Here is a 26,523-nt window from a genome sequence, read left to right on the forward strand (position 1 = left end):
TAACGCATTGTTGTTCAGGTCTAAAAGTTGCTGCTGTATGGTCAATCATAACAGCACGAACCAGGATTGCCAACATACATTGTATATACAGACTGGTCAGTGTAACAATCATCGTCAGTATCATCTGCATTTTCATCATCACTGTTTCAATGGATGTATGGACAGCAAAGTTCAAAGTCAGTGCAACTCCATTGAAACAGTCCAGCAGCAAGACAGTTTAAAAAGTGAAAAGTCTGTAAAAGAAAAATGTAAATAAACATACACATAGCAACCACAGTTCATATATATATATATATATATATATATATACACTGAACAAAAATATAAACACAACATCCAACAATTTTACTGAGTTACAGTTCATATAAGGAAATCAGTCAATTGAAATAAATTAGGCCCTAATCTATGGATTTCACATGACTGGGCATAGGCCCACCCACTTGGGAGCCAGGCCCAGCAAATTTGAATTTCTTTTCCCACACAAAAGGGCTTTGTTACAGACAGAAATACTCCTGTTTAATCAGCTGCCCGGATGGCTGGTCATAGACAATCCCTCAGGTGAATAAGACAGATGTGGAGGTCCTGGGCTGGCATGGTTACACGTGGTCTGCAGTTAAACATACTGCCAAATTCTCTAAAACAACAGATCTGGTGGACATTCCTGCACTCAGCACGTCAACTGCACGCTCCCTCAAAACTTCAGATATGTGGCATTGCGTTGTGACTAAACTGCACATTTTGAAGTGGACTTTTATTGTCCCCAGCACAAGGTGCACCTGTGTAATGATCATGTTTAATCAGCTTCTTGATATGCCACACCTGTCAGGTGGATGGATTATCTTGGCAAAGGAGAAATGCTCACTAACAGGGATGTAAACTAATTTGTGCACAAAATTGGGGAAAATAAGCTTTTTGTGCGTATGGAACATTTCTGGGATCTTTTATTTCAGCTCATGAAAGATGGGACCAACACTTTACACATTGCATTTATATTTTTGTTCAGTATACAAGAAAACTGCCACTACTGCACTGGCCTGTTTTGGTATGGCATTCGTACCATATATCCTAGAGTGATATTTCACCTATTTCTCCTTCACTTCATTCCCATTCCAAATAGACATTTCATTCATGTTTCACTAGAACTAGCTGCTCTCTAAAACATACATCCCTGCTTATCTATTCTATTGTGATCCAACACACAAACTTCATTGTGTGCCGTTACACTACAAGAGAATTCTGTGAAATCGTATCGTCAAATAAGGCCTCTTCGTGTTCTTTGAGATAGTGGTATCGTAACCATGCCGAGATGCTGACTGAATTAGTACTTCACAAGAATCTAACATTTTATTATAGACAAAATAGACCCAAACTGACTAGTAGCAAATTGACAGAATAAGAATCAATCTTTATAGAATCAATTCTAAATCTATGATGAAAATACATTCCCTTGTCAGGGCCTTTAATAAAAAAAAATAATTGACTGACACCATTCAGCAGCCAATATGCCGTTTTACTCAGTAGTGTCCGCAGGTTGCTCTGCTTCCTCCCCAGAACCAGCAGTGATTGGCTGATCTTCTAAGGTAACGAGTTTCTCAGGAGATTTGGCCAGCCGTTCCTTTTCATCCTGCTCTCCACTGTTCCCATTGGCTGAGAGAGAACTCTGATCCGCCACAGTGTCATTGGTCAGGGTGGCGGGTGGAGAAGTCTCGGCGGGGACGTTGGTCAACACAGGGTGTGTCTTCATGTGTCCCTGTTGATGGAAACACAGAAAAATGGTATTGGTTAAGTGATCAATTACTTTAACACAGTAAAACATGAGGAATAGACAAAGTTCAAGAATCCCAATTTAGCTTCTGTCAAGTGTTCTGTATAGCCATTGGAACGTACGGTTCTAATACGATCCATCCTTATCTTATGCTTACCTTTAATCCACTGCGGCTGGCGTATGCCTTCCCACACAGAGTGCAGGAGTAGGGTTTGGAGGGCGCTGATGCTGGGGTGGCTAGCTGGGAGGCCTCTGGTTCCTCTGGAGCCCTATCACTCTCCTCCGTGGAGCTAGGGGTCACTTTCTCACTCTCAGGCACCATTACTGATGAGGTATCACTGGGTGCTGTGCCCTCGCTCTCCCCTTCAGATGGAGCCATTTCCCGTTCAGGGCTGGGCTCCTGTGGGGTAATACTGGAGGCCTGGGGGGCTGGCTCTTGGGCTGCTTTATGGCTGGCAGTGAGGGTGAGCGTGGGGGAGGGGTTAAGGGTGGCAGGGGAGTTTGGGGTGGATTCAGATTCAAGGCTGAGGAGGAGTCCATCTGGAGAGTTGGTCTGGTTCTCTGTGGTCGACCTAGAGCTGTTAGTGAGCCTTCCTGACCTACTACTATCAGGATCCACACCCGGTCTGTGGACATTTTCCTTCAACTCTACATCACCCTCCACCACAGAGGCGGGCTGGGAGCTGGTCAAGTATGGTCGCCTACTTGGGCTGGTGTTAGAGAGGTCAGCTGGGGAGTCTTGCGAGTCTTCTATGGAGGCTCCAGCGGGGCCATCGTCAGACTCAGATCTTTCCCCCAGGAGCATGGGGTCTTCTGGGGAGGGATTATGGGTCAGAGGTGGGCTAATGCTGGCTGTGGAGGGAGAGGGTTCAGACTCCCCCTCTATATGGAGGATCGGGTCAGCTGCATGGGATTCCTTGGTCGCTGAACCTCCTGAGTTCATGTTGCTGACCAGTGGGTTAGGGATGATGCTGGTCATTGTTAAGGCCAGGGGGTGGAGGCCTTGGAGGCAGGGTTTGGATCGAGAGTGTGTGGTCAGCAGGCTCAGATCGGTGGGATCTTCTTGGGCCATATTTGTACCTTCCTCCCCCTCTCCCCCCGGGGGTATCTGACCCCCCAGGTGCATACGGATGTGTTGCTGCAGCACCAGGGCGTTGGTGAACTTGCGCGGGCACAGTGGGCAGGAGTTCTGGGTGCGGGAGTTGGCCGGGCGGGCGCGGTGGGTGGCGAGGTGGGCCCTCAGGCTTCCCTTAGTGGAGAAGGAGCGTCCACACAGCTTACAGGGGAAGGGGCGTTCACCCAGGTGGGTGGCCTGGTGGAGACTCAGGGCCCTGGGGCAGGAGAGCACCCTCAGGCACACCCCACACTGATTAGGAGACAGGGTGGGATTGGTGGATCCAGGGAGATCCTGTGCCTGGCTGTTGCTGCTCACCGTGGCCCCAGGGTTGGGGTTGAGGCCCAGGGCTGCCATCATCTCCCTGCGGTAGGAGTTGGTGGTCAGGTCGTGGGTGTCCCTGTTTGAGAAAAAGCTGTCTGCTGGGCCAAAGGAGGACGACTGGCCCCCTCCCTGGTGCTGCTTCTCCAGTTTCATGACCAGCCGCTGCAACTTTGAGGTGTCGGAGGTTTGGGTGAAGGAGGTTGTGGAGGACGAGGACGTCTGGGGTTTGGAGTAGGGAGGGTAGGGGAGCTGGGTGTGGGGGGAGGTGAGATGAGAGGCAGTGGTATGGGACCCTGGGGGACAGAGGAGGGCAAGGTGGTGGGGTGAGGGTCCTCCGGGGAAGAGAATCTTGGGGAAGTGGGCCATCTGGGAGTAGGGAGAGCCTGGATGGATGGTGGAGTGTGGAGGGGTGTTCTCATCAAACCTCTGCTGCTTCACCCCTTTGAACTGGCTACCCATGGAGGATGAGGAGGATGATGAAGGTAACACACTACTCGAGGCGCTGGCTGCTGCAGCGGAGGCCCTGTTTAGCTGTAGCAGGGAGTGAGCCGTGGACAACAGAGCCATGTCCATACTGGGTGGCATAGGCATAGATGAAGGGGAAGGCCGAGGAGACGCCCCAGACAGGAAACTGAGCGCCATTCCTTCTGTCATTCCTTTCACGCCACCGAACGGCGGCTCCTCGTCTTCCGCCCGGCGCTTCCTGCGTCTCTGGCCTGCGGTGGTGGCGACGGGGGCGGGCTGCTCCAGAGCCGGAGGGAGCAGCGAGAGCGACAGTTCCGGGTTCTGTTCACGGTGGCGCAGGAAGTGGGCCTTGAGGTTCCCGCGGGTGGTAAAACGGCTGAGGCAGACGGGACAAAGGTAGGGCCTCTCCCCCGTGTGGGAGCGTAGGTGGATTTGTAGTGAGGAATCGCTGCTCAGGACCTTACCACAAAACTTACAAGCATGCTGTGGACGCACTGCAGATGAGGACCCAGCCGAGGAGGAGCTGGACAGCAGCAGGTGGTCTTGGGAGTGGCTGGTGGTGGGGAGGGGCGGGGTGGGGAAGCCAACCCCGTTACTGTGGCCGAACAGGGAGGTGTTTGAGGATTTCTCATGGAGGTAGCGCGGGGGCAGACTCAGGGACAGAGGATGCACGGAGGATGCTATCGAGCAGCTCCAAGTGGTGGAGGGCGAGGTAGAGTGTGATGCTCTGGTCCCATTACTGTGAGAGGAGAGGCTGGGCTTGGAGGCAGTGGGCTGAGGGAGGCAGGCCAGGAGAGGGGAGGCCGAGGATGGGACAGGGGCTGAATAGGAATGGTGTGTTGGGGAGGGGGATCCTGCTGTGGATCTTTGGTGGTTCTCTCCACTACCAGCCTGGGAGGTGTCTTGGGTATAGATGGCACCTCCTAGCCGGAGAACATGCCTACAGATCTCCTCAGTCATCTGCATCTGGTGGATCTGCCTCTGCTGCAGCACCCTCAGCTCCTCCAGGAGCACAGACAGGGTCAGGGGCACCTGGATCTGGCCTAGCCCCGGCACCGGTGGGCTGGAGCCATTCTGATGCCCAGGACTGGTGCTCTCCTGCAGGTGAGGGAGGGAGGAAGACAAGGAGGAGGTAGTGGTGGTGGTGGCAGAGCTGCCCATCTGTGGTGAGGTCATAGTGGTGTGGGAGTGGGAGTGGGCCTGATGGGAGAGGCAGTGGCCTGATGTCTGATTGAGGTTGAGAGGCAGGGATTGCGTCTGCGAGGATAAGGAGGGGTGAGGGAAGTCTGGAGAGAGGGATGAATGGGTGTTGGGGAGGGAGGTGGTGGTATAGGGGGCGATGTGGCTGGACCAGTGGGTGGGCGAAGAGCTCTCACTGGGGAGGGAGGGTCCGTGGAGACCCCCAGGTGACGACCGAGGGGCCAGGGGGGGCTGGTGATCTTCGAGGGAGGTGGGGGACGACGATGAGGAGAAGGTCAGTTCGGAGCCCAGAGACGAGGAAGGTGACTTGGCTAACAGCTGGTAGTCTAGAGACAGAGAGAGAAAAATAAGAATTAAGACTAGTGCCCCTTCATCACTCTACTCCACTAAATGGAAAGTCCAGTTCCATGATAACATCAATGAATTTGAAGACCCCATAAGAACCATGAAAGGCCGGGTGCAAGGCTACATGCTCTATTGGATTGAAGTGGGGGGGGTCAAAGTAAGTCCCAAAGGCCAAACCTTTAACTGTAATCGTTGATTACAACAATTGTTTCATATTTAAATCCCAAGCTTAAAGTTGCAGTCTTCTCTTGGAAAGAAATGCATTAGCAGATATTGATTAATAGTCTACAAACATACGGAGAGTTAGTCTTTCCCTCTTTATGCTATTATCTTGTCTTCTGTCCACTTCCTCTTCTCTGAGCATAACTCTCCAAATGTATTCTTACCACACAAAAGTGTGCAGACCACCTTGCTGCCATGACAACATGTTTAAATGAACAATGGCCATTTGAGACAACCCATAACCCCTCTTAACCCGCACCTCACTGCAGCAGTTCACTTCTTTCATCTACCTATTCACCCCCCCCCCCCCCTGACGTCACATCAGGGGTCAGAGGTCGGGACATGCTAAGGGTACTGGGCACTGTCCAGAGGCTTGTGATTGGTCTACTCATCTGACCTTTAGAGCTCTGGGGTCAAATTCTTTCAGGATCTTGAGCACAGAGTGAGAGAGAGAAAAGAAGGGGGAGGGGAGTATGGACAATGGAAGACCAACTGTTCCCCCCCAGAGGGACATGGTGATGGAATGGATGACTATACTAGTAGCTGCTGCTAAATAGTCTAGCTTGGTATAGTCCAGCTCTTCACATATATCAAAGTGTGCAATTAAAACAAGTTCACCTCTATGGAAATGTACCTGTAGAACTTCTAAGAAGTCATTTGTATTTTCTAAGGTGTGGAAAATGTTACATGCAAGTGAAGGTGCAAACACTCTGCACCCCCCCCCCCCCTCCTCTAAAATGCATTTAACACATCAAGTCAATAGAGTAGGAGGGGTAGAGGGGGAAGCATTCAGTGAGCATTGAGAGGGTAGAAAAGTGGGGAGAACAAGGAGGAAAGGAAACATGAGGGAGAAAAGCGTGGAGAGAAGAGAATAGAAGCAGAGAGAATGAGAGATCTTTACCAAAAATACCCCCTCCAGCTTCCCTCCCCCCCTCACTAATCCAGCCTTATTGTTGATGAATAGGGAGACTGTCGTCTAAGTAATGAAAGACCTCCAGTTGTCAGCCCTGAGCAGCCTGTTAGTTTCCTAGAGGACTGAACATCACAGGAAAATGGTCACAGATGGATATTATCATCCAGGCCACAGGGAAAAGTTTACAGGGCAGGCCTTAAGTACCTGGGAGAGTCACTACTGGGGCCCATTGCAGAGCTACACCAGATTGCAGTCACCTAAACGAACTTATTGCAAGAGCAAATGATTTTTTGCAATTTAAAAAAAATGCAAACAAAGCACAGAGATACACATATACATTTATGCTGATGATTGGTCACCTGAGTAAAATTACTTTTTTAGATGTGAAAGGAAACATTTGAGGAATTTACATATAAAACGTAACAAAATAAACCAACTTTGACTTAAGGCCTACTAGCTAGCAGGATTTTAACTGCAGTTTCTGCAAACAAAGCCAACTTATAACGTTACCTTAACCATATTGAACGTCATCATAGTTGTAAATTCCGACCTGTAACTTTGCTTGTTGATTCATTCATAGAACTATGGGAAATATCATACGGGGGAAAAACAGACGCATGCCTTAGAATAAGCATAATAAACTTTTCTCACCGTGCGATAGTATCCGCGTGCCCCCCTGGTCCGAGTTAACGAGCTGCTGCGGTCGTTTCTGCTTCCGGCGTGACATGATTCACGAGGAGACTGAGAGAAGGGGGGCATTCGCCGAATAAATAACACTGGCCACTTTACGCACTTGTAGGCTTCACGTTCCAGAATCCAAACTCACATTTCAGGAAATTTTGAATTTCTAAATGGCATCTAGACAACGGTATAGCTCGTTGGTTCCTTGCATGGAATAACTCAAAGAGGGGCATAAATCCCTATAAATGCGCCGTCATATGAACTGCGGAGAGTGCGTGTGTGGCTGTTTTCCTAAAGTAGTCTCTCTCGCTGTCCAAAACTTGCGCCACACCTCCCCCGCTCCCCTATGCAGGCACACACAAACAGAGACACACAACCTCTTCTTGTTCCTCACTGATATTTGCATTTCAATGGCGCGGAACACAGACTCCCTGGTTCTCCCCTTTCTCTGTGTTTTGCGTATTTTCTCCACGCCATCACTAAACTCTCAATCAAAGATCATCCTGGGTGTTAAAATCCACATGAATAAATCAAAGTAGCATATGACTTTACTTGTTACATGCTGTTTGAACCCATTCAACTATAATATGTTGACGAGCTTTCTGAGATTTTTCCGAGATTAGTATGAATTATTTTAAGCATACCATTTGGGGGAATTAAGTGATAGGAAAAAAAGTCTAGCATAAATGAATAAATAACCAATTCAGAATATTAAACAAATAGTCCTACAAATAGGCCTTGCTAATTTTATTTTGGGTAATTTATCATTTAATACTTAACAAGTGGTCAAGAGACAAGGAAATAATAATAGCTTTATCATTGCTTGCAATATGGGGTAGCCTAGTGGTTAGGTAACCGGAAGGTCGCAAGTTCAAACCCCCTAGCTAACAAGGTACAAGTCTACCTAATTTGTTCTTAACTGACTTGCCTAGTTAAAATATATTTATGATCATTATGCCTCACAAGGCGTTTCCATCCATTCCGCATCAGAACATGCTGTCGTGGAAATTACCACGCAATATTAAATTAATAGTACAGGACAGGAACCAACATGCACCAGTAGTTTATGTGTCGGGGGTCATGCTGATGTAAGAAGGGCTTTATAAATACATGATTTGAAAAACAAATTCTTATTTACAATGATGGCCTACCCGGCCAGACGCCGCCTGGCCAATTGTGCGCCGCCCTATGGGATTCCCGATCACAGCCGGTTGTGATACAACCCGTGATCGAACCCGGGTCTGTAGTGACGCCTCTAGCACTGCGACAGCTGCGCAACTCGGGAGGCCCAGCCTGGAGGTGTGTTTTGGGTCATTGTCCTGTTAAAAAACAAATTAAGTTCAGCAGAATGCTGTGGTAGTCATGCTGGTTAAGTGTGCCTTGAATTCTAAACAAATTACAGACAGTGAGTGTCACCAGCAAAGCACCCCATCACACCTCCTCCTCCACGCTTCACAGTAGAGATCATCCATTCACCTACTCTGCATCTCATAAAGACACGGCGGTTGAAACCAAAAATCTCAAATTTGGACTCATCATACCAAAGGACAGATTTTCACCGGTCTAGTGTCCATTGCTCGTGTTTCTTGGCCCAAGCAAGTCTCCTCTTATTATTGGTGTCTTTTAGCAGTGGTTTCTTTGCAGCAATTCAAACACGAAGGCCTGATTCACACAGTCTCCTCCCTCCACCTCCCTGGTATCCCAGTTCCCTTGTCTTTTCCAGGTGATGGAGGAGTACAAGAGGAAGAGGAACAGTGAGGTGTCAGAGCGTCTGATGAAGAGGAACAGGCCGTACCAGAAGCTACAGGTGCTCAATGACTCGCTGAGGCTACGCAACATGGTGGTGGGGGACAGAGACACCATGACAGCCAGGACCCACAGAGTTAAACACAGGTTAGAGAGAGAGAGGGAGGAAAAATCAAGAGGGAGATCTAGTGATATACTATGGGCCTGAAACATAACTAGAAACCAGTATGTAATAATACTCAGGATTTCACATGAATTCATGCACTGTTACAAGAGTTCAATGAACTTGTGCAAGCAGATCTCAAGTTAGGATTTGTAATGAAGACATAGTGGAGGATGTATAGAGAAGAGTGGGTACACAATACAAAGAGTACAAGACAGAGAAAGCAATTTGAGAACAGGGTATAATTAGTGTACTGTCTATGAAAAGGGAAAATCAACTTTACAAAAAATAGCTTGTTTACCACCTCCCACCTGTTCCCCAGGGGTGATCAGAAAGCCCTTCCCCCTGAGGAGTCCTCCATTATTGGGCATGAACCCGAGGGAGACATGCGCCTCTTCTCCCTGGAGCCAAGACCTCCTGCCAGAGACAGGGCCTTACTCAAAAATTACTGAGACTTCAAATTCCAGGATTAGAATTAATAGAATAGACTCATTCTTATTCTACTACTGAGACAATGCTGGTTTGGTACCCGTCTGCAGTTAAGCAATAAGGCACAAGAAGCAGTGCTGTATCATGAATACAGTCACATGTAAACGGTGTAAATCAATTCATACAATTTAATTATTCCAGCAGAAGAGATATATTCCAGATGTAGTTGTTATCTTGGTCATATTGCGACAGACGCAAACCAGTCGTTTAAACGTAATTATTTTTGCAAAGTTGTTATGCAAAAGGACTGGTCTTAATGTCTAAACAAAATGGTTGCTATGCAGGCTAGATGACGTTGTTGTCACTTGCTAGCGAGCTAGCCAACTTTAACTAACTCAGTCACGTCAAACATTGAACCGGGAATGACAGTACAATAGCTGCATTTTCCTTCGTTTGGCATTTACTTGGATATGATACAGTATGTCCAGTTTTTTAAAAAAAGGGTTAAATAAAATAAAAAATAATGACGTTGATGCGTGAATTCGACTGGCTCAGAAAAGGTTGCCCCGTCTGGGCACCGTTCACTATGTATGGTACTAGCTAGCTACAGAGATCCAAAAGTGAAACATTGTTTCCGAGGTCGGATAGGCAGACAACGAGGCTTACATTACCCCCCGCTGTACCAATCTAAATAGTAGGCTGGAAGTAAGGAGAAATTGTGTGGGGGTTGATATAAATACAAGAGATGATTCGGAAAGCAACATAAACATTATATTCTTATGGAGATTAGGTGATCATGTTAGCAGGCATAGGTGTGTCTGTGACGGCCAATCAGCATCCAATAAAACAGTTTGATATTGTAGTTTAATGGTTGCATTTTTTGTTACCAGAAGTTACTTTGATTTACAACTTAATGTTTGCACTTATTTTTCAATAAAATACAGCATGACAGTGTTATTTTTCACTATGGAAGGTTTGACTAACATCATGGTGAAAGATGATGAACTACATAAGCTAATGATAAAGCAAACGTTTAAATCATGTCCACATTGGAGACATGTTTGTTTTAATGTCTTGAACCCATGTCGGACACCATCTTCACCACAATTAATGATCATATTAGTAGTCGGTAATTTACAAAATCCCCCAGCCTCCCTCCCACTTTAACAAAATACAAACAAAAATATTTATAAATATGTACAAACAGTGTATTCCTAAAGACTATTTAACAAACAAGGATCTACTATTTACAAAACTAAGATAAAAAAATAAATAATCAAAAACAGGCACACAGGCTCTTCACGCTCCTTCCTAGCTCCCTGTCTGTCTGCCCCCCCCCCCCCCCCCCCCCCCCCCCCCCCTTCACTCATTCGCTCTGGGGTTTGTAGCTGACTGAGGCTGCAGTCTGAGCCTGGACGTTCTGTCTCTTGCCGTTGACGATGAGGAGCAGAGGGGAGTCCACTCGTATACTGCGGAAGTCAAACGTCTACAGCAGGGCCAGGAGAGAGGAGAGATAATAGATTGGAAAATCAGAAATGAAGAGACCCCCTAGATCTATAGTAGCCTTGGTGGAGTTCAAGTGATGTCAGTTTTGATAATTAAGTCTAACAGAGGGAGTCTGTCTTTGGCAATGTACAACAGTTTAAACATTTTGGCCAAGGGATCCTTGGTATAAGTTTAGATGATGCAATATTATTCATCTCCAATTTTCGTTCTTAACCCTGGCCAACACGGGCTTGGAAAGCTCACAGGGATATTGGTATCTACAGTACTCCCGCAATTATACATTTTTCAACTCAGTACTTCTTGTACTGATCAATCAAATACATTCAAACAGAAATACACTGTCATTTAAGCTTTAAAACGGCAAAGTTTTCTCTTTGCCTCATGGCAAAATATGTAGAATTACAGGATATTAGCTTAAACTTCCAAATTTTCCCTCCGAAGCCAGGAGATGGGCCTTTAAAATGTTCCTTCCCAGGGCCTGAGACTTAGACCGTCAGGCCATGCACTGCCAAAATCACAGTAGAGCTCATTGTATGCCATTTAAAAAACTTTATTTTTATTTTTATCTCACTCGAGTTATGAGGAGGACACTCAGATTCAGAGACACCTAAAATCAGTGCATTCAGCTAAAGTAGATACAATTACATCACAATCATTGTAAGTAAAAAGTGTGTAAAGATCCATGTAAGCTGTAGAGAAAGACACACTAACCTGGTCGTTGTGTGCTACACTGTGGCGTTTGACCTGTGGCTCCGGGATGACCACAGAGTCTCCAATCAGAACTCCCCAGTTGTCTGCTGTGTTATAGACCATGACCACGCAGCATGTTTCCTCACTGTCCACCATGCCGAACGTACTGGGAGACAGAGAGAGACACAGTATCATATCACTGTCTATCCACCATAGCAAATGTACCCCAGCAAGGCAAAACATACAGCAATATAGCCCTTCAGTTCATACACCTTCAAACAAAGGGGCATGTAGACAGAAACTTACTTCCATCATCCCAAACATGCAGAAAAAGGTACAGTTGAAGTCAGAAGTTTACATACACTTAGGTTGGAGTCATTCAAATTCGTTTTTCAACCACTCCACAAATGTCTTGTTAACAAACTATAGTTTTGGCAAGTCAGTTAGGAAATATACTTTGTGCATGACACAAGTAAATTTTCCAACAATTGTTTACAGACAGATTATTTCACTTATAATTTACTGTATTACAATTCCAGCGGGTCAGAAGTATACATACACTAAGTTGACTTTGCCTTTAAACAGCTTGGAAAATTCCAGAAAATTATGTCATGGCTTTAGAAGCTTCTGATAGGCTAATTTACATCATTTGAGTCAATTGGAGGTGTACCTGTGGATATATTTCAAGGCCTGCCTTCAAACTCAGTGCCTCTTTGCATGACATCATGGAAAAGTCAAAAGAAATCAGCCAAGACCTCAGATTTTTTTTTACCTCCACAAGTCAGGCTCATCCTTGGGAGCAATTTCCAAATGCCTGAAGGTACCACGTTCATCTGTACAAACAATAGTACGCAAATAAACATCATGGGACCATGCAGCTGTCATACCGGCTTTCGACTCTTGTCAATCACCACATTCTTATCGGCAGACTCAACAGCCTTGGTTTCTCAAATGACTGACTCGCCTGGTTCACCAACTACTTTGCAGATAGAGTTCAGTGTGTCAAATCAGGGGGCCTGTTGTCCGGACCTCTGGCAGTCTCTATGGGGGTGCCACAGGGTTCAATTCTCAGGCCAGACACTTCTCTGTATACATCAATGATGTCACTCTTGCTGCTGGTGATTCTCTGATCCACCTCTACGCAGACGTCACCATTCTGTATACTTCTGGCCCTTCTTTGGACACTGTGTTAACTAACCTCCAGACGAGCTTCAATGCCATACAACACTCCTTCCGTGGCCTCCAACTGCTCTTAAATGCAAGTAAAACTAAATGCATGCTCTTCAACCAATCGCTACCAGCACCTGCACACCCGTCCAGCATCACTACTCTGGACGGTTCTGACTTAGAATATGTGGACATCTACAAATACCTAGGTGTCTCGTTAGACTGTAAACTCTCCTTCCAGACTCACATTAAGAATCTCCAATACAAAATTAAATCTAGAATCAGCTTCGTATTTCGCAAACAAAGCATCCTTCACTCATGCTGCCAAACATATCCTCGTAAAACTGACTACCCTACTAATCCTTGACTTTGGTGATGTCATTTACAAAATAGCCTCCAACACTCTACTCAGCAAATTGGATGCAGTCTATCATAGTGCCACCCGTTTTGTCACAAAAGCCCCATATACTACCCACCACTGTGACCTGTACGCTCTCGTTGGCTGGCCCTTGCTTCATATTTGTCGCCCACCCCACTGGCTCCAGGTCATCTATACGTCTTTGCTAGGTAAAGCCCTGCCTTATCTCAGCTCACTGGTCACCCCCACCCATAACACACGCTCCAGCAGGTATATTTCACTGGTCACCCCCAAAGCCAATTCCTCCTTTGGCCGCCTTTCCTTCCAGTTCTCTGCTACCAATGACTGGAACGAATTGCAAAAATCACTGAAGCTGGAGACTCATATCTCCCTCACTAACTTTAAGCACAAGCTGTCAGAGCAGCTCACAGATCACTGCACCTGTGCATAGCCCATCTGTAAATAGCCCATCCAACTACCTCATCCCCATACCGTTATTTATGTTTTTGCTCCTCTGCACCCCAGTATCTCTACTTGCACATTCATCTTCTGCACATCTACCACTCCAGTGTTTAATTGCTAAATTGTAATTATTTCTCCACTATGGCCTATTTATTGCCTTACCTCCCTTATCTCCTCATTTGCACACACTGTATATAGACTTTTTTTCTATTGTGTAATTGACTGTATGTTTGTTTATTCCATGTGTTGTTGTTCGTGTCACACTGCTTTGCTTTATCTTGGCCAGGTCGCAGTTGTAAATGAGAACTTGTTCTCAACTAGCCTACCTGGTTAAATAAAGGTGAAATAAATAAAATACTGCTTAGGAAGGAGACCCGTTCTGTCTACTAGAGATGAACGTACTTTGGTGCGAAAAGTGCAAATCAATCCCAGAACAGCAAGGACTTATATCCATAGTAAAATGAGTCCTATATCGACATAACCTGAAAGGCCGCTCAACAAGGAAGAAGCCACTGCCCCAAAACCGCCATAAAAAAGCCAGACTATGGTTTGCAACTGCACATGGGGACAAAGACCGTACTTTTTGGAGAAATGTCCTCTGGTCTGATGAAACAAAAATAGAACTGTTTGGCCATAATGACCACATTATGTTTGGAGGAAAAAGGGGGAGGCTTGTAAGCCAAAAAACACCATCCTAACTGTGAAGCACAGGGGTGGCAGCATCATGTTGTGGGGGTGCTTTGCTGTAGGAGGAACTGGTGCACTTCACAAAATAGATGGAATCACGAGGCAAGAAAATTAAGTGGATATATTGAAGCAACATCAAGACATCAGTCAGGAAGTTAAAGCTTGGTCGCAAATGGGTCTTCCAAATGGACAATGACCCTAAGCATACTTCCAAAGTTGTGGGAAAATGGCTTAAGGACAACAAAGTCGAGGTATTGGAGTGGCCATCACAAAGCCCTGACCTCAATCCTATAGAACATGTGTGGACAGAACAGAAAAAGCGTGTGTGAGCAAGGAGGCCTACAAACCTGACTCAGTTACACCAGCTCTGTCAGGAGGAATGGGCCAAAATTCATCCAACTTATTGTGGGAAGCTTGTGGAATGCTCCCTGAAACGTTTGACCCAAATTAAACAATTTAAAGGCAATGCTACCAAATACTAATTGAGTGTATGTAAACTTCTGACCCACTGGGAATGTGATGAAAGAAATAATTCTCTCCACCATTATTCTGACATTTCACATTCTTAAAATAAAGTGGTGATCCTAACTGACCTAAGACAGGGAATTTTTACTAGGATTAAATGTCAGGAATTGTGAAAAACTGAGTTTAAATGTAATTGGCTAAGGTGTGACTTCAACTGTACATCTTACACACATTGATCCACACACAAAAAGTACACAGCAGACTCAATATTACAGTCTAACACTAGAGGAAGTGGAACTCACAAGGCCATGCGTCCCTCTGAGGCCAGGCTGAACACAACCTTTCCCAGGGCAGCCACCCCAGCGTTGTGGCCGTGTGTCAGGGAAGACAGGGTCCGGGGCTCCAGGCTCCCAACGCGGCCTGCGGGGGAGCGGAACTGAGGGGAGGAGCATGGCCCCAAGGCCAACGGGCTGAGGTTGGAGACCATCGTTCGCAGGCGCCGGGCCTTCACCTTCCCCTGAAGGGGTGACAGTAAAAGAGTAGTACACTGTTATCAGTGGAAAACCATAGGACTCTGCTGCCACCTACTGGTGATTTATAATTATATCTGATACACATTTGCATTAGTGCTGGAGTTGACAAGAAATGTGTTTGTATATTTTATAAAGTTTATATCCTATACAGATAACATGAACTGCTGATAGATGTAGATTGGAGAGTAATGTGCCCTGTCCAGTTTATCTATATGAATGTGTGTAAATGTATGTGGGGGGGGGGGGTTCTACTGTTTCTACCTTGTTCTCTGTGAGTGTTGTGAGTTTCTCCAGGTATTCCAGCAGCTGCCTCTCCCTCTCTGGAGGCTCCTCCCACGCAGGGTCCAGGGCCGCAGCGCGACTGTACCCGTCCAGGGCAGACCCAAACATCTCCTCATACTGAAACAGCTGGAGGGGTTAGACACAGGCATGGATCATTAGCTTCAGTTTACTTTTATATGCATTTTTTCTGTGTAATGGAATTATTGAAGTAAGTACCACACGTATATTACAAGAATCATATCAGAATATGCCAACGATAATGTTTTACCGTGGCTCTATTGAAGTGCAGATCGGGGTTGGAGGTTGCTGTTCGGTCCACTTTCTCCTGAGAGAGAGAACAGATGAGGGAAGGAATTATATAGTGCTTAACAATGATTATTGCACAACATTCTAATTGACCCACTCATACTATCCTGTCAGGCTTTGTAAATACAACTTGGTTTGTGTGTGTACTCACAGCCTGTGCATAGGCACTCAGAGCCTGCTGAGACATTTGTGGATTCTGTCTGCAGGTGAAGAACAGGGAGATGTAGGCGTTCCCCAGGATGTCTGTCAACATACACCAATACATCATCCACTATCCACTCATATTCAGTACTAGAGGACGTTTTCTCATACCAACATGTACGTTCTTTTATCCTCTCTTTAGAGATCCTGAATTACAACCTATTTACACAACATATATAACTGTACGCATGCTCCACCCCCACTATCCCCGGCCGTGTCCCCCACACTTTAATTCTCTGGACTCCTAACCACTGTAAAATATGAATCTGTTATGATATTATCCATCATACTCACACCAGGAGGTGCCGTCGGTGACGTCCAGCTGTACAGCCTGCCTGGCCATGGCCACGCTCTCCAGCACCCTCTTCCCCTGCTCATCACCGCCCCCTCCTGGCAGCTGCCTCAGCACCATGGACAGACTACGCAGAGATACTTTGTTCTTACTCTGGGACGGAGGGAGAAAAGAGACGTGATTGCGATAATATTAGGATATTATCGCCTGTTTGGTCTAGCGGGTACAGCTGTTGACCCCAGCAACCATGTGTGCCAGAGACAGCCCAACTCATTAAAAATAATAATAATTTGATATTGGTTTGGGGGTAGTTCAATTTCCATGATAGCAATAGAGAATAAAACAGACCAGGGTAAACAAAAATAAATGTAGAAAGAGAAAGGAAGGTGCACACAATGGGAGATAGAGTTATGGCTTGAAAGGTTGTGATAAACAGCTGTTGTTTATGCAGGCCTATAACCCATTATGAACACTTTACATGCATTCTGTTCTTGATCAGTAAGGTTCTACTGCATACCTTGATCTCAACACAACAACAGTACCACGGCACCGACACCACTCTCCAGTTAACCTGAAGAGCATTGTGACTCATGCTGTCTGTGATTTAAAAGCTCAGCTATGCAAATAAAACACATGATTACTGTGTTATCTTATTGCTAACCTGCTGCAGGGCTCCAGTGAAGCAGGTCTTAGCGGTGGTCAGGTCTCCTTTCTTCCAGTACTGCTCCCCCAGTGTGTTCCAGCCCTCCACTAGTCCAGGCTCCAGCTTCACGGCCCGGGACAGGCACTCCCCAGCGGTGGTGCTATACTCCGGAGACACCCCCAGGGAGCGACCCCGCAGCAGCAGGAACTCAGCACTGTGCTTATACGACTCTGGAGGAGACGAAGGGACGACAGAGAGACGATTCTCTAGTCTAGTGGTTCCCAAACTGTTTCACTCAGGCCCCCCTTCCGGCATTGGAGGACATTCCCGCGCCCCACGTCTACTTCTATGGGCACAAGCACTGTTCACATCCCTCTTGTTGGCGTAGAGAAATGTTGCAGTTTTAAAGCTTGACATGCATTTTGTCATGTCTAATGTGTATTCATGTGATATTTGAGTGATTTGAAGATTCCAACAAAATCTATTGGCTAAAAAACCTAGCTGAAAAACATTATCTGACATGAGCTAGTTGATCTGGACATTTCTGACAAGTTATAAATAGCACTGTAGGGTATGCAATGACTGACATGACAAGATAAAAATGGATGATGCACTACCCAATTTGAAAATGTGCCCGGGAGCGCCCCTACAGTTTGGGAACCACTGCTTTAGTCAACTGACTTTTTCTGTGTGTTTAAAGATGTAACCCCCCCAAACGGATGCTAAGCTCAGTCAGCACTGTGCTTATGTAACCTCATCCCCAGGCTCAATTGCTACAGCATGAGAAAGCAGGCTGGTGGACGACAACTCTGCTTATATGACTCTGGATTGGAAGAGATGGAGGGACACGTCAGTCTTAGTTATGTAAGTATTTGATGATTAAATAATGCATAAAAATATCACTCTCTAGTCAGGCAAGCTTTGTGAGCACTGAATATAGTGGTAAAAGATTTGTAGCTACACATTAAATGCCAAATGGATACAAAGCGATCATGCAAAATCTCAGTATATTATTTTTTACATGTGTGGTTACCAAATTAGAACACGCCTTTCTTTTCTGTTCTGTTCTCACCTCCTTTCTCCTCCAGCTTCTTTAGTGTCTTCTCCATCTCCCGTGCCACATCACTCGATTTCCTCTTTGCATCCTCCACACAGTGAGTCTCAAAGTAATGATCCCGAAAATGATACAACTCATCCACTAGTTCCTGATCCAGAAAGAGATCAATTGTTATTGATACCTGTTAAGGACATTAGCTAGGTGCGTGGCATGCAATCATGATGAGCCAGATCAGGTTACAAGAATGTAATTTTGAAATGTGTTGCTATGCAGCAAATACACTTGATACTGTTGGTTTCCTTGCATAAGTGCATGCATGCTCACCGGCATTGAGGGATGATGACACAGCAAGATATCGCTGCATATGGCTAGACGTCTCAGGCGCCAATTTAGCTGGCTAGCCAAGACTGAGAGACACTGTAAATTAAGCCAAGCTAACGTTTGTCGGTTAGTTAACTGTCTATCAGCTGATGGCTCGTCAGATTTAGCGACAACCAACTCGGTTAGAAGATAGTACAATCAACCACAGAATTTTGGTCGATTAATATGAGTTGGTATCAGTTGTTATAGTAACGAGTCTGGAGAGCTAGCTAGCAACAAAGGAAATGTGGGATGTAACTATTTAAATACGACGTACATCACAATTGCGAGGTTAATTATGGCAATATATTCCATGCAGTGATAATATAATAATTTGCAATACTTTTAAAATTTGTAAATCATCTTTGTCAGTCGCAGGATCACCATCCTTCTCCACTTCCGCCATCTTTTCCAGTGGTTGTTAGAAGAATTCGAGAAGAGTACATTGACAACACGACACCGGCTGGCCTGGGGGGTATACTGTAACTTAGCTGGATAATATTAAACTATTATTTGCTAAACCATTCTAATTTACTTAAAGTAATAAACTCAAGTTTGTTGTATTTTTTTCTTTACCGCATATTGCTAGCTAATGAACTAACAACAAATGTCGTATTGTTGTTGGAACAGACTGAACAGGAAGTATCCATTTTATACCGGAAATGTGTCCGTTTTCAAAAAACATCCGTCTTGTGCTCATTTTAACATATCGATTGCTTTAAAGTTGTCACGACCTAACATTATGTAAAACATTTATTTGAACGAGTTCTGAGAGGTGAACAATTCTACTTGCAATAGAAAAGTTAGCTGTTAAGCTGTTAGATTTTGGATGTGTCTGTCTTGGTGGTTTCCTCCAACAACAAGGGGGAACCAGTCATTCGTTGTTGTTGCTAGTCCGACACAGTGCGAGCGGTGTCCACATTATCCCGCTAAACTAAGTGATCTTGCATGCCCCGTTTTCGATTCACTTTCGCGGTAGCTCCTACTCTAAATGTCGGATACATGGAGCAACATCCAGGCACACAAGAAGCAGCTGGACTCGCTGCGAGAGAGACTGCAGAGGCGACGGAAAGACCCCACGCAACTCGCTGCAGGTGTGTCTTTATGCTAACGCGTTAGCTAGCTAGAGAGAGGCGGGATGGGGAAAATAAGATTAGACAATAGGGATTTCAACACACATATGTATTTGATTCTATGCTGATGGTTAAAGTTGAACAAGTTTAGCAAATGTCAATGCTTGTGCATTGTCTGTGGACACTTAGCTATATGGTCCAGATACTAACGAATGACGTTAACTAGTAATTAACGTTCTTAATCTGCATAAACACTGTTACTGCTAATGGGATTTACAACTGGTGGGTTTCTTTTATCGCAGAGGTGGGAGGCAGCAGTACTGAAGGGGCTGCAGCGCGGAGTGAGAGTCCAGGACCAGCCCTCCAGAGTCCCCCACAGGAGGAGGCTGAACGTCCCCCGGACCCTGAACTAGAGAAGAGACTCCTGGGTTATCTTTCGGACCTGAGCCTCTCACTGCCCACTGACTCCTTGACCATTACTGATGAGCTCAGTACTGTGAGTGTGTATCCTGTGACCAAGATCTAATATTAGCTATTTAAATACCTTTGTCTGTGTATTTTCAAATACACAGCTCAAAACAACTACTTTTATTTGAATATGTTAATGTTTATTTGTAAAAATAATAATAATAATAAATAGTATTTGAAAGTATTTATCTAGGTAGTTAAAATCCTATTTTCAAAAACATGGGTTAAATGCATGTATTTGAGTATTTTCAAATAGGCTACATTCCAATATTCAACTACTTGTTTTTTCAAATAAAGGTTATCTAAATACTTGTTTTGAAAAGTAATTGAAATGCCTAAAACAGTATTTGAACCCAGGTCTGGATAGTATATGTGTGTGTGCTGACCACTATTGCAAATTTTATGAAGACTATGGATATTAATAATCACTTTGTCACTCATAAGCCACTGTTCCCATAACTGTATTACATTCCTTTTCCTATCCTTTCTCTTTCCTCACCTTCCTCTCTCATTGCACTTCTATTTTCTCCTCCACAGTCTGAAGTGCCTGTCACCCATGGCTGCATCCAGAGTCTGCTGCTCAAGTTCTCTGCCCAGGAGCTCATCGAAGTCCGGCAGCCATCCGTGGCCACCTCCCCCTCCTCTTCTTCCTCAACACTCGTCATCTCCGTGGACCACACAAAACTCTGGGCCATGATTGGGGGCGGGGCCTTAGGCCAGAGGAAGAGGAAAGCAGAGGACCAAGCCCACCATAAACGTCCGCCAGGTTCCTCCCCTGCTCTCCAGAGCCCGCCCTCCCCTCCGCCCACTTCCTCCATCTCCCTGGCACCTGCTTCCTCCTCCCAGCTGACCGGGCCCTCTGATTGGAAGGCTGGAGGAGGAAGGGGCGGGGCAGATAAACAGGGCAGGACCAGTAAGGGGCAGACGTCTCACCTGGACATGGAGATAGAGAGCCTCCTGAACCAGCAGTCCACCAAGGAGCAGCAGAGCAAGAAGGTACATTCACACCTTGGTAGAGGGAGGGGAAAGAGATGGGGGTACCCTTGGGGTTAGTTTGAACCATATCAATAAAAACCTTATTATACTGCCCAATGTTCAATCCATTTTTCAACCACACAGTCAATGGTGAAATCAAATTGTGTGTGTGTGTGTGTGTGTGTGTGTGTGTGTGTGTGTGTGTGTGTGTGTGTGTGTGTGTGTGTGTGTGTGTGTGTGTGTGTGTGTGTGTGTGTGTGTGTGTGAGATAGATGAGCAGAGAAATCCTGGAGCTTCTGAACACCAGCACAGCTAAAGAGCAGTCCATCGTTGAGAAGTTCCGCTCACGCGGTCGTGCTCAGGTCCAGGAGTTCTGTGACCATGGGACCAAAGAGGAGTGTACGCGGTCTGGGTTCACACCCCAGCCCTGCACCAAGCTGCACTTCCGGTCAGTACTACTGCCACACACAACCATTTTTTACCCCCTTTTTCTTCCCAATTTCAATCTTGTCTCATCGCTGCAATTCTCCAACGGGCTCGGGAGGTGAAGGTCGAGTCATGAATCATCTGAAACATGACCAGCCAAACCGCACTTAACACCTGCCCGATTAACCCGGAAGCCAGACACACTAATGTGTCGGAGGAAACACTGTTCAACTGACCACCGAGTTCAGCCTGCTGGTGTCCGGGCCGCCTCAAGTAATCCCTAGTGCGCGATGAGATGTGTAAAGCCCATCCGGCCAAACCCTTCCCTAACACAGACTGTGTTAGCTGGGCCAATTGTGCGCCGCCCTATGGGACTCCCGATCACAGCCGGTTGTGACACAGCCCGGGAACAAACCCGGGTCTGTGGTGACTCCTCTAGCACTGTGATGCAGTGTCTCTCTCTCTGATTACTTTTTGCATCATTTAATTTAACCCAGCCCCAAATGGTCTTTTTCCTGATTTTGTTGTTGTGCTGATCACATCCCTTATCAAATCAAAGTTTGTCACTTGTGGTGACAACCGGTGTAGACCTTACAGTGAAATGCTTACTTATAGGCCCTAACCAACAGTGTAATTTTTAAGTAAAAAAAAAAAGGTATTAGGTGAACAATCTATAAGTAAAGAAATAAAAACAATTTCTTGCCATGCAGTAGTAGAGAGAACAGTCTATGGCTGGGGTCTTTGACAATTTTTAGGGCATTCCTCTGGTGTAGAAGTCCTGGATGGCAGGCAGCTTAGCCCCGGTGATGTACTAGGCCGTACTGAGCAGTTGCCGTACCAGGCAGTGATGCAACCATGCTCTCGATGTTGCAGCTGTAGAATCTTTTGAGGATCTGAGGACCCATGGCAAATCTTTTCAGTCTCATGATGGGGAATAGGCTTTGTCGTTCCCTCTTCACGACTGTCTTGGTGGTCGGTCCTCCTTTTCCTGTAGTCCACAATCATCTCCTTATTCTTGGTTAGGTTGAGGGATAGGTTGTTATTCTGGCACTACCCAGCCAGGTCTCTGACCTCCCTAAAGGCTGTCTAGTCGCCGTCGGTGAACAGGCCTACTACTGTTGTGTCATCTGCAAATTGAATGATGGTGTTGGAGTCGTGCCTGGCCATGCAGTCGTGGGTGAACAGGGAGTACAGGAGGGGACTGAGCACGCACCCCTGAGGATCAGCGTGGCAGATGTGTTGCTAATACCCTCATCACCTGAGGGCGGCCCGTCAGGAAGTCCAGCATCCAGATGCAGAGGGAGGTGTTTAGTCCCAGGATTCTTAGCTTAGTGATGAGCTTTGGGGGCACTATGGTGTTAAACGCTGAGTTGTAGTCAATTAATAGCATTCTCACGTAGATGTTCCTTTTGTGCAGGTGGGAAAGGGCAGTGTGGAGTGCAATAGAGATTACATCATTTGTGGATCTGTTTGGGCGGTATGCAAATTGGGGTGGGTCTAGGGTTTCTGGGATAATGGTGTTGATGTGAGCCATTACCAGCCTTTCAAAGCACTTCATGGCTACGGATGTGAGTGCTACGGGTCTGTAGTCATTTAGGCAGGTTGCCTTTGTGTTCTTGGGCACAGGGACTATGTTGGTCTGCTTGAAACATGTTGGTATTACAGACTCAATCAGGGACATGTTGAAAATGTCAGTGAAGACACCTGCCAGTTGGTCAGCACATGCCCGGAGTACACGTCCTGGTAATCCGTCTGGCCCGCAGCCTTGTGATTGGCTGTATGTCTCCATCTAATCACTTACAGTCTATTTTAATTGGCTGAAGCATCTTATCTGGTCCTGCTGTATTGGCTGAGCCCTGTCGTCTCTCCCCTCTCTCAGACGCATCATCAACAAGCACACAGACGAGAGTCTTGGAGACTGCTCCTTCCTCAACACCTGTTTCCACATGGACACCTGTAAATACGTGCACTATGAGATCGACGCCCCTCCAGAGGCAGAGGGGGGCCTGATGGGGACCCAGGCTGGGGGCATGGAGGTGGGACTACACCAGGGGGAGGAAGACAGCAACGTGGGGAAACTATTCCCCTCTCAGGTGAGGAGGAATGGAGGGAGAGGGGCATGAAGGGAAAAGGAAGGAGGAGGAGGGAGACTAGGCTTTTATTTTGGTACATGTCTCTAATGGTGTAATTCCCCAAAGGGAGAAATTAGGTAAATTAATCTGTCTACATAGGTTATGTCAGTTACCTCCCGAAGTGGTCAGACTGACGCTGTGGTTCAATCCAGTCTGATCCAGTTTTGTCCCCCATCACAGTGGATCTGTTGTGACATCCGGGTCCTGGACGTGTCGATTCTGGGGAAGTTCTCTGTTGTGATGGCCGACCCTCCCTGGGACATCCACATGGAGCTGCCCTACGGGACTCTAACGGACGACGAGATGAGGAAGCTCCACATCCCCGTCCTCCAGGACGACGGCTTCCTCTTCCTCTGGGTGACTGGCAGGTACCTCCACCAATCAGATATGAGTGGAATAGTGTGTTTCTACTCGACCAATCAGCTGCCAGAAGAACAGTGCATGCTAATGGACATGCAGGGTCTGACAGAGGTTAATTATATGATAACAAGCCATAAACTCTTGATTTTTGTTTACGTTGATTGTTGCTTTGATTGACATCTTTCACTTTTTTCAATAGGCTGTTCAGTCTTCATGCCTATCTATTTCTTTTAGGGCTATGGAGTTGGGTAGAGAATGTCTGAGTCTTTGGGGGTAAGTTTTTATTCATCAACCTTTGGGACCAATAAGTAAGTCAGTCAACTGTCGTAATCTGACCGTTGGTCTTACTCATGCTTTTTTTCCTCGTAGCTATGAGCGTGTTGATGAGATCATTTGGGTGAAGACCAACCAGTTACAGAGAATCATCCGTACCGGGAGGACTGGTCACTGGCTCAATCATGGGAAGGAGCACTGCTTGGTGAGTGTGATGTAATGTGTTGTGATATGTTGTGTGCCTTCATACCTCTTATCTGACTCTGTGGGCTCTGGGCAGTGTAGTGCGGTCAGTTGTGTATATTTACTGTTATTGTGGTATAGTTGTGTGTGTACAGTTGTATTGATGTGTATGTGCTTCTCAGGTGGGCGTGAAGGGGCAGCCCCAGGGATTCAACAGAGGGCTGGACTGTGATGTCATCGTGGCAGAGGTCAGGGGTCAAACACAATTCATCTATTTGATGTTCCAATCCTATGAGAGCCTAGAATGTTTTAACTCAACCCTGTCTGTTCTCTCTCCCTCTCCTGTCCTCTCTCATTCTTGTCTTTTGTCTCTACCTCTTTCTCTCCCCACCCCCTCTCTCTCTCTCTCTCTCCAGGTGCGTTCCACCAGCCACAAGCCAGATGAGATTTATGGAATGATTGAGAGACTCTCACCTGGTACCAGGAAGATTGAGCTCTTTGGCAGACCTCACAATGTCCAACCCAACTGGTACGTGTATGTGTGTATGGTGTGTATTCATTGAATTTGTAAATGAGGTATGTGAGTATTCTTTCTTTTTCTAAGCCTTCTTTTTTTCTCTTTCTCTCTCTCGCTCTCTCTCGCTCTCTCGCTCTCAGGGTAACTCTTGGTAATCAGTTAGATGGCATTCACCTCTTGGACCCTGATGTCGTGGCTCGCTTCAAGAAACGTTACCCAGACGGAGTCATCTCCAAACCCAAGAACATGTAGAGAGTGGTCCTAAACGCCTTCCATGGGGTCATCGTTGTCAATTACTTGTCCTGTTATAAACATGTTATGTCATGTTATGTCACGTTATGAACTTAGACGCCGAGGGAAAAACACTGATCAATGATCAGTAAGTGTCTGATGGACTGCCTTCTGTTTTTTATGTATTTTTTTGTACCAATTACAACATTTTGTAATAAATATGGTTGAAGGACTATTTATGAATCTCTATGATGCGGATCAGACATACTGCACAATGAATCCACCAAAAACATTTCAGTATATCCTTTTTTTGTATTACTTTGTTAGTACATTTTGTCCATTTCCATGACAACAGCACTACAGTATACAAAGTGAGGACTGGCTAGTTTGGGAATCTTGATTGATTGACATTTACTTTGATTAAAAGAAAAACATTGACATTGGAAATGTATCAATATTTTCTTCACAGTAATTAGGAATCACATTTTTCTCATCATTCCAAACGTACCACCGTAGCCCCAGATGTATGCTACTACGTTCTCGTACAATCATTTTCACAATTTGTACAAAAATATATGATGAGTATTTATTATCCCTAAACTAGTAGGTGAAGCAGGGAAAATATTTCAATGTTTAGAGAGGGTGGGTTGTAGAACCCAACTAAAGCACCAAAACACTGTTGAAATGTCTTCCAGAACAATCTGTTGACTTTCTCCTCCATTCACTGATGCTCCCCATAAGATGCCATCAGAAGTAAAGAGCTGCACGTAAGCTGGAGGAGCTGCCGGTTAACATGTCTAGATATGAATAAAGTGTAGATGCATTCCAAGCAGCCAGTGGAAAAGGGAACTAGAAGAAGACAGCCAGCACCAAACTGAATTTAATTGAGGAAATGTTCAAAAAGTAAGTAAAAAGGCACAAACTCATTAGTATCTTCATCAGCCAAACCAATCAAAATCTAGTTACCATGTTTTTCTCAGCAAGTTAGGATAGTGTCAGGATAAGAACAAAAAAGCCTGTATTTAAAGTTGGGAGTGCCAAATTGTCTTGTTGTATTCAACAGCTAGTATTTTAAAGACTTGAATTTGCAGTTGTGGTCTTTTACCTGCCCCCCCCCCCCCCCCCCCCCCCCCAAAAAAAAAGAAAAGGAAAATGATGCACTTGGTTGGTAATGATGTAGTAAACATTTTGCCATCTCTACTAGCCACACCAGCAGTGCATTCTGCATTTCTCTAGTGAAGAACTCAATCTACTGTGATATATCCATCCTTTACAGTCACTTCTGAAGGGGGAGTTGAGAACAAACGTCGAGTACATAGGTACCACTGAGTAGATCAAGTCCCAGTCCTTTACATTCTATGTTCTGTTGAGCTATAATAATGGATATCATAGTGGAGGGGCGAGAGTTCATTTTTGGGCAATGGTGATGATTACAGGAGGGATGCCTCAGTAGAAACTAAAGTGTCATTCCCAGCACTGTAAGCCAGGGTCGTATTCATTAGGGTACAC

At 45.7% G+C, this 26,523-nt stretch overlaps 3 protein-coding genes across 8 annotated transcripts; 1 reads left to right on the top strand and 2 right to left on the bottom strand.

Moving 5' to 3' along the window:
• Positions 1 to 1,309: 1,309 nt before the first annotated feature.
• LOC110531643 (sal-like protein 4) lies at positions 1,310 to 7,493 on the bottom strand. Of its 3 annotated transcripts, none has more exons than XM_021614956.2 (3): positions 7,000 to 7,493; positions 1,923 to 5,194; positions 1,310 to 1,750 (listed from the first exon to the last, which is right to left on the bottom strand). In XM_021614956.2, the coding sequence occupies exons 1-3, from the start codon at positions 7,073 to 7,075 to the stop codon at positions 1,511 to 1,513; spliced, it is 3,588 nt and encodes a 1,195-aa protein (XP_021470631.2). In that variant the 5' UTR covers positions 7,076 to 7,493; the 3' UTR covers positions 1,310 to 1,510. The 3 variants fall into 3 exon arrangements, with proteins under 3 accessions (XP_021470631.2, XP_036843381.1, XP_036843380.1); XM_036987486.1 differs by lacking the exon at positions 7,000 to 7,493 and adding an exon at positions 6,859 to 6,983; XM_036987485.1 differs by lacking the exon at positions 7,000 to 7,493 and adding an exon at positions 6,337 to 6,458.
• Positions 7,494 to 10,212: 2,719 nt separating this feature from the next.
• LOC110531645 (tetratricopeptide repeat protein 5) lies at positions 10,213 to 19,012 on the bottom strand. 4 transcript variants are annotated; one of them, XM_021614959.2, is made up of 11 exons: positions 18,720 to 19,010; positions 18,341 to 18,423; positions 18,032 to 18,164; positions 16,978 to 17,189; positions 16,319 to 16,469; positions 15,975 to 16,066; positions 15,786 to 15,842; positions 15,497 to 15,643; positions 15,005 to 15,219; positions 11,585 to 11,729; positions 10,713 to 10,853 (listed from the first exon to the last, which is right to left on the bottom strand). In XM_021614959.2, the coding sequence occupies exons 2-11, from the start codon at positions 18,344 to 18,346 to the stop codon at positions 10,734 to 10,736; spliced, it is 1,278 nt and encodes a 425-aa protein (XP_021470634.2). In that variant the 5' UTR covers positions 18,347 to 18,423; positions 18,720 to 19,010; the 3' UTR covers positions 10,713 to 10,733. The 4 variants fall into 4 exon arrangements, with proteins under 4 accessions (XP_036843383.1, XP_021470634.2, XP_021470633.2 ...); XM_036987488.1 differs by lacking the exons at positions 10,713 to 10,853; positions 18,341 to 18,423 and adding an exon at positions 10,213 to 10,706 and having other exon boundaries at positions 11,593 to 11,729; positions 18,720 to 19,012; XM_021614958.2 differs by lacking the exon at positions 18,341 to 18,423 and having other exon boundaries at positions 18,720 to 19,009.
• A 138-nt stretch (positions 19,013 to 19,150) lies between these two features.
• LOC110531644 (N6-adenosine-methyltransferase subunit METTL3) lies at positions 19,151 to 26,130 on the top strand. The gene is made up of 11 exons (XM_036987487.1): positions 19,151 to 19,470; positions 19,752 to 19,945; positions 20,455 to 20,913; positions 21,165 to 21,340; positions 23,198 to 23,411; positions 23,631 to 23,818; positions 24,045 to 24,083; positions 24,180 to 24,288; positions 24,449 to 24,514; positions 24,683 to 24,795; positions 24,924 to 26,130. Exons 1-11 carry the CDS (start codon positions 19,368 to 19,370, stop codon positions 25,033 to 25,035), a joined length of 1,773 nt encoding a protein of 590 aa, XP_036843382.1. The 5' UTR covers positions 19,151 to 19,367; the 3' UTR covers positions 25,036 to 26,130.
• The last annotated feature ends 393 nt before the right edge of the window (positions 26,131 to 26,523 follow it).

This window comes from Oncorhynchus mykiss, chromosome 9 (assembly GCF_013265735.2).
Source record: "Oncorhynchus mykiss isolate Arlee chromosome 9, USDA_OmykA_1.1, whole genome shotgun sequence".
In the NCBI taxonomy this organism is placed as follows: domain Eukaryota; kingdom Metazoa; phylum Chordata; class Actinopteri; order Salmoniformes; family Salmonidae; genus Oncorhynchus; species Oncorhynchus mykiss.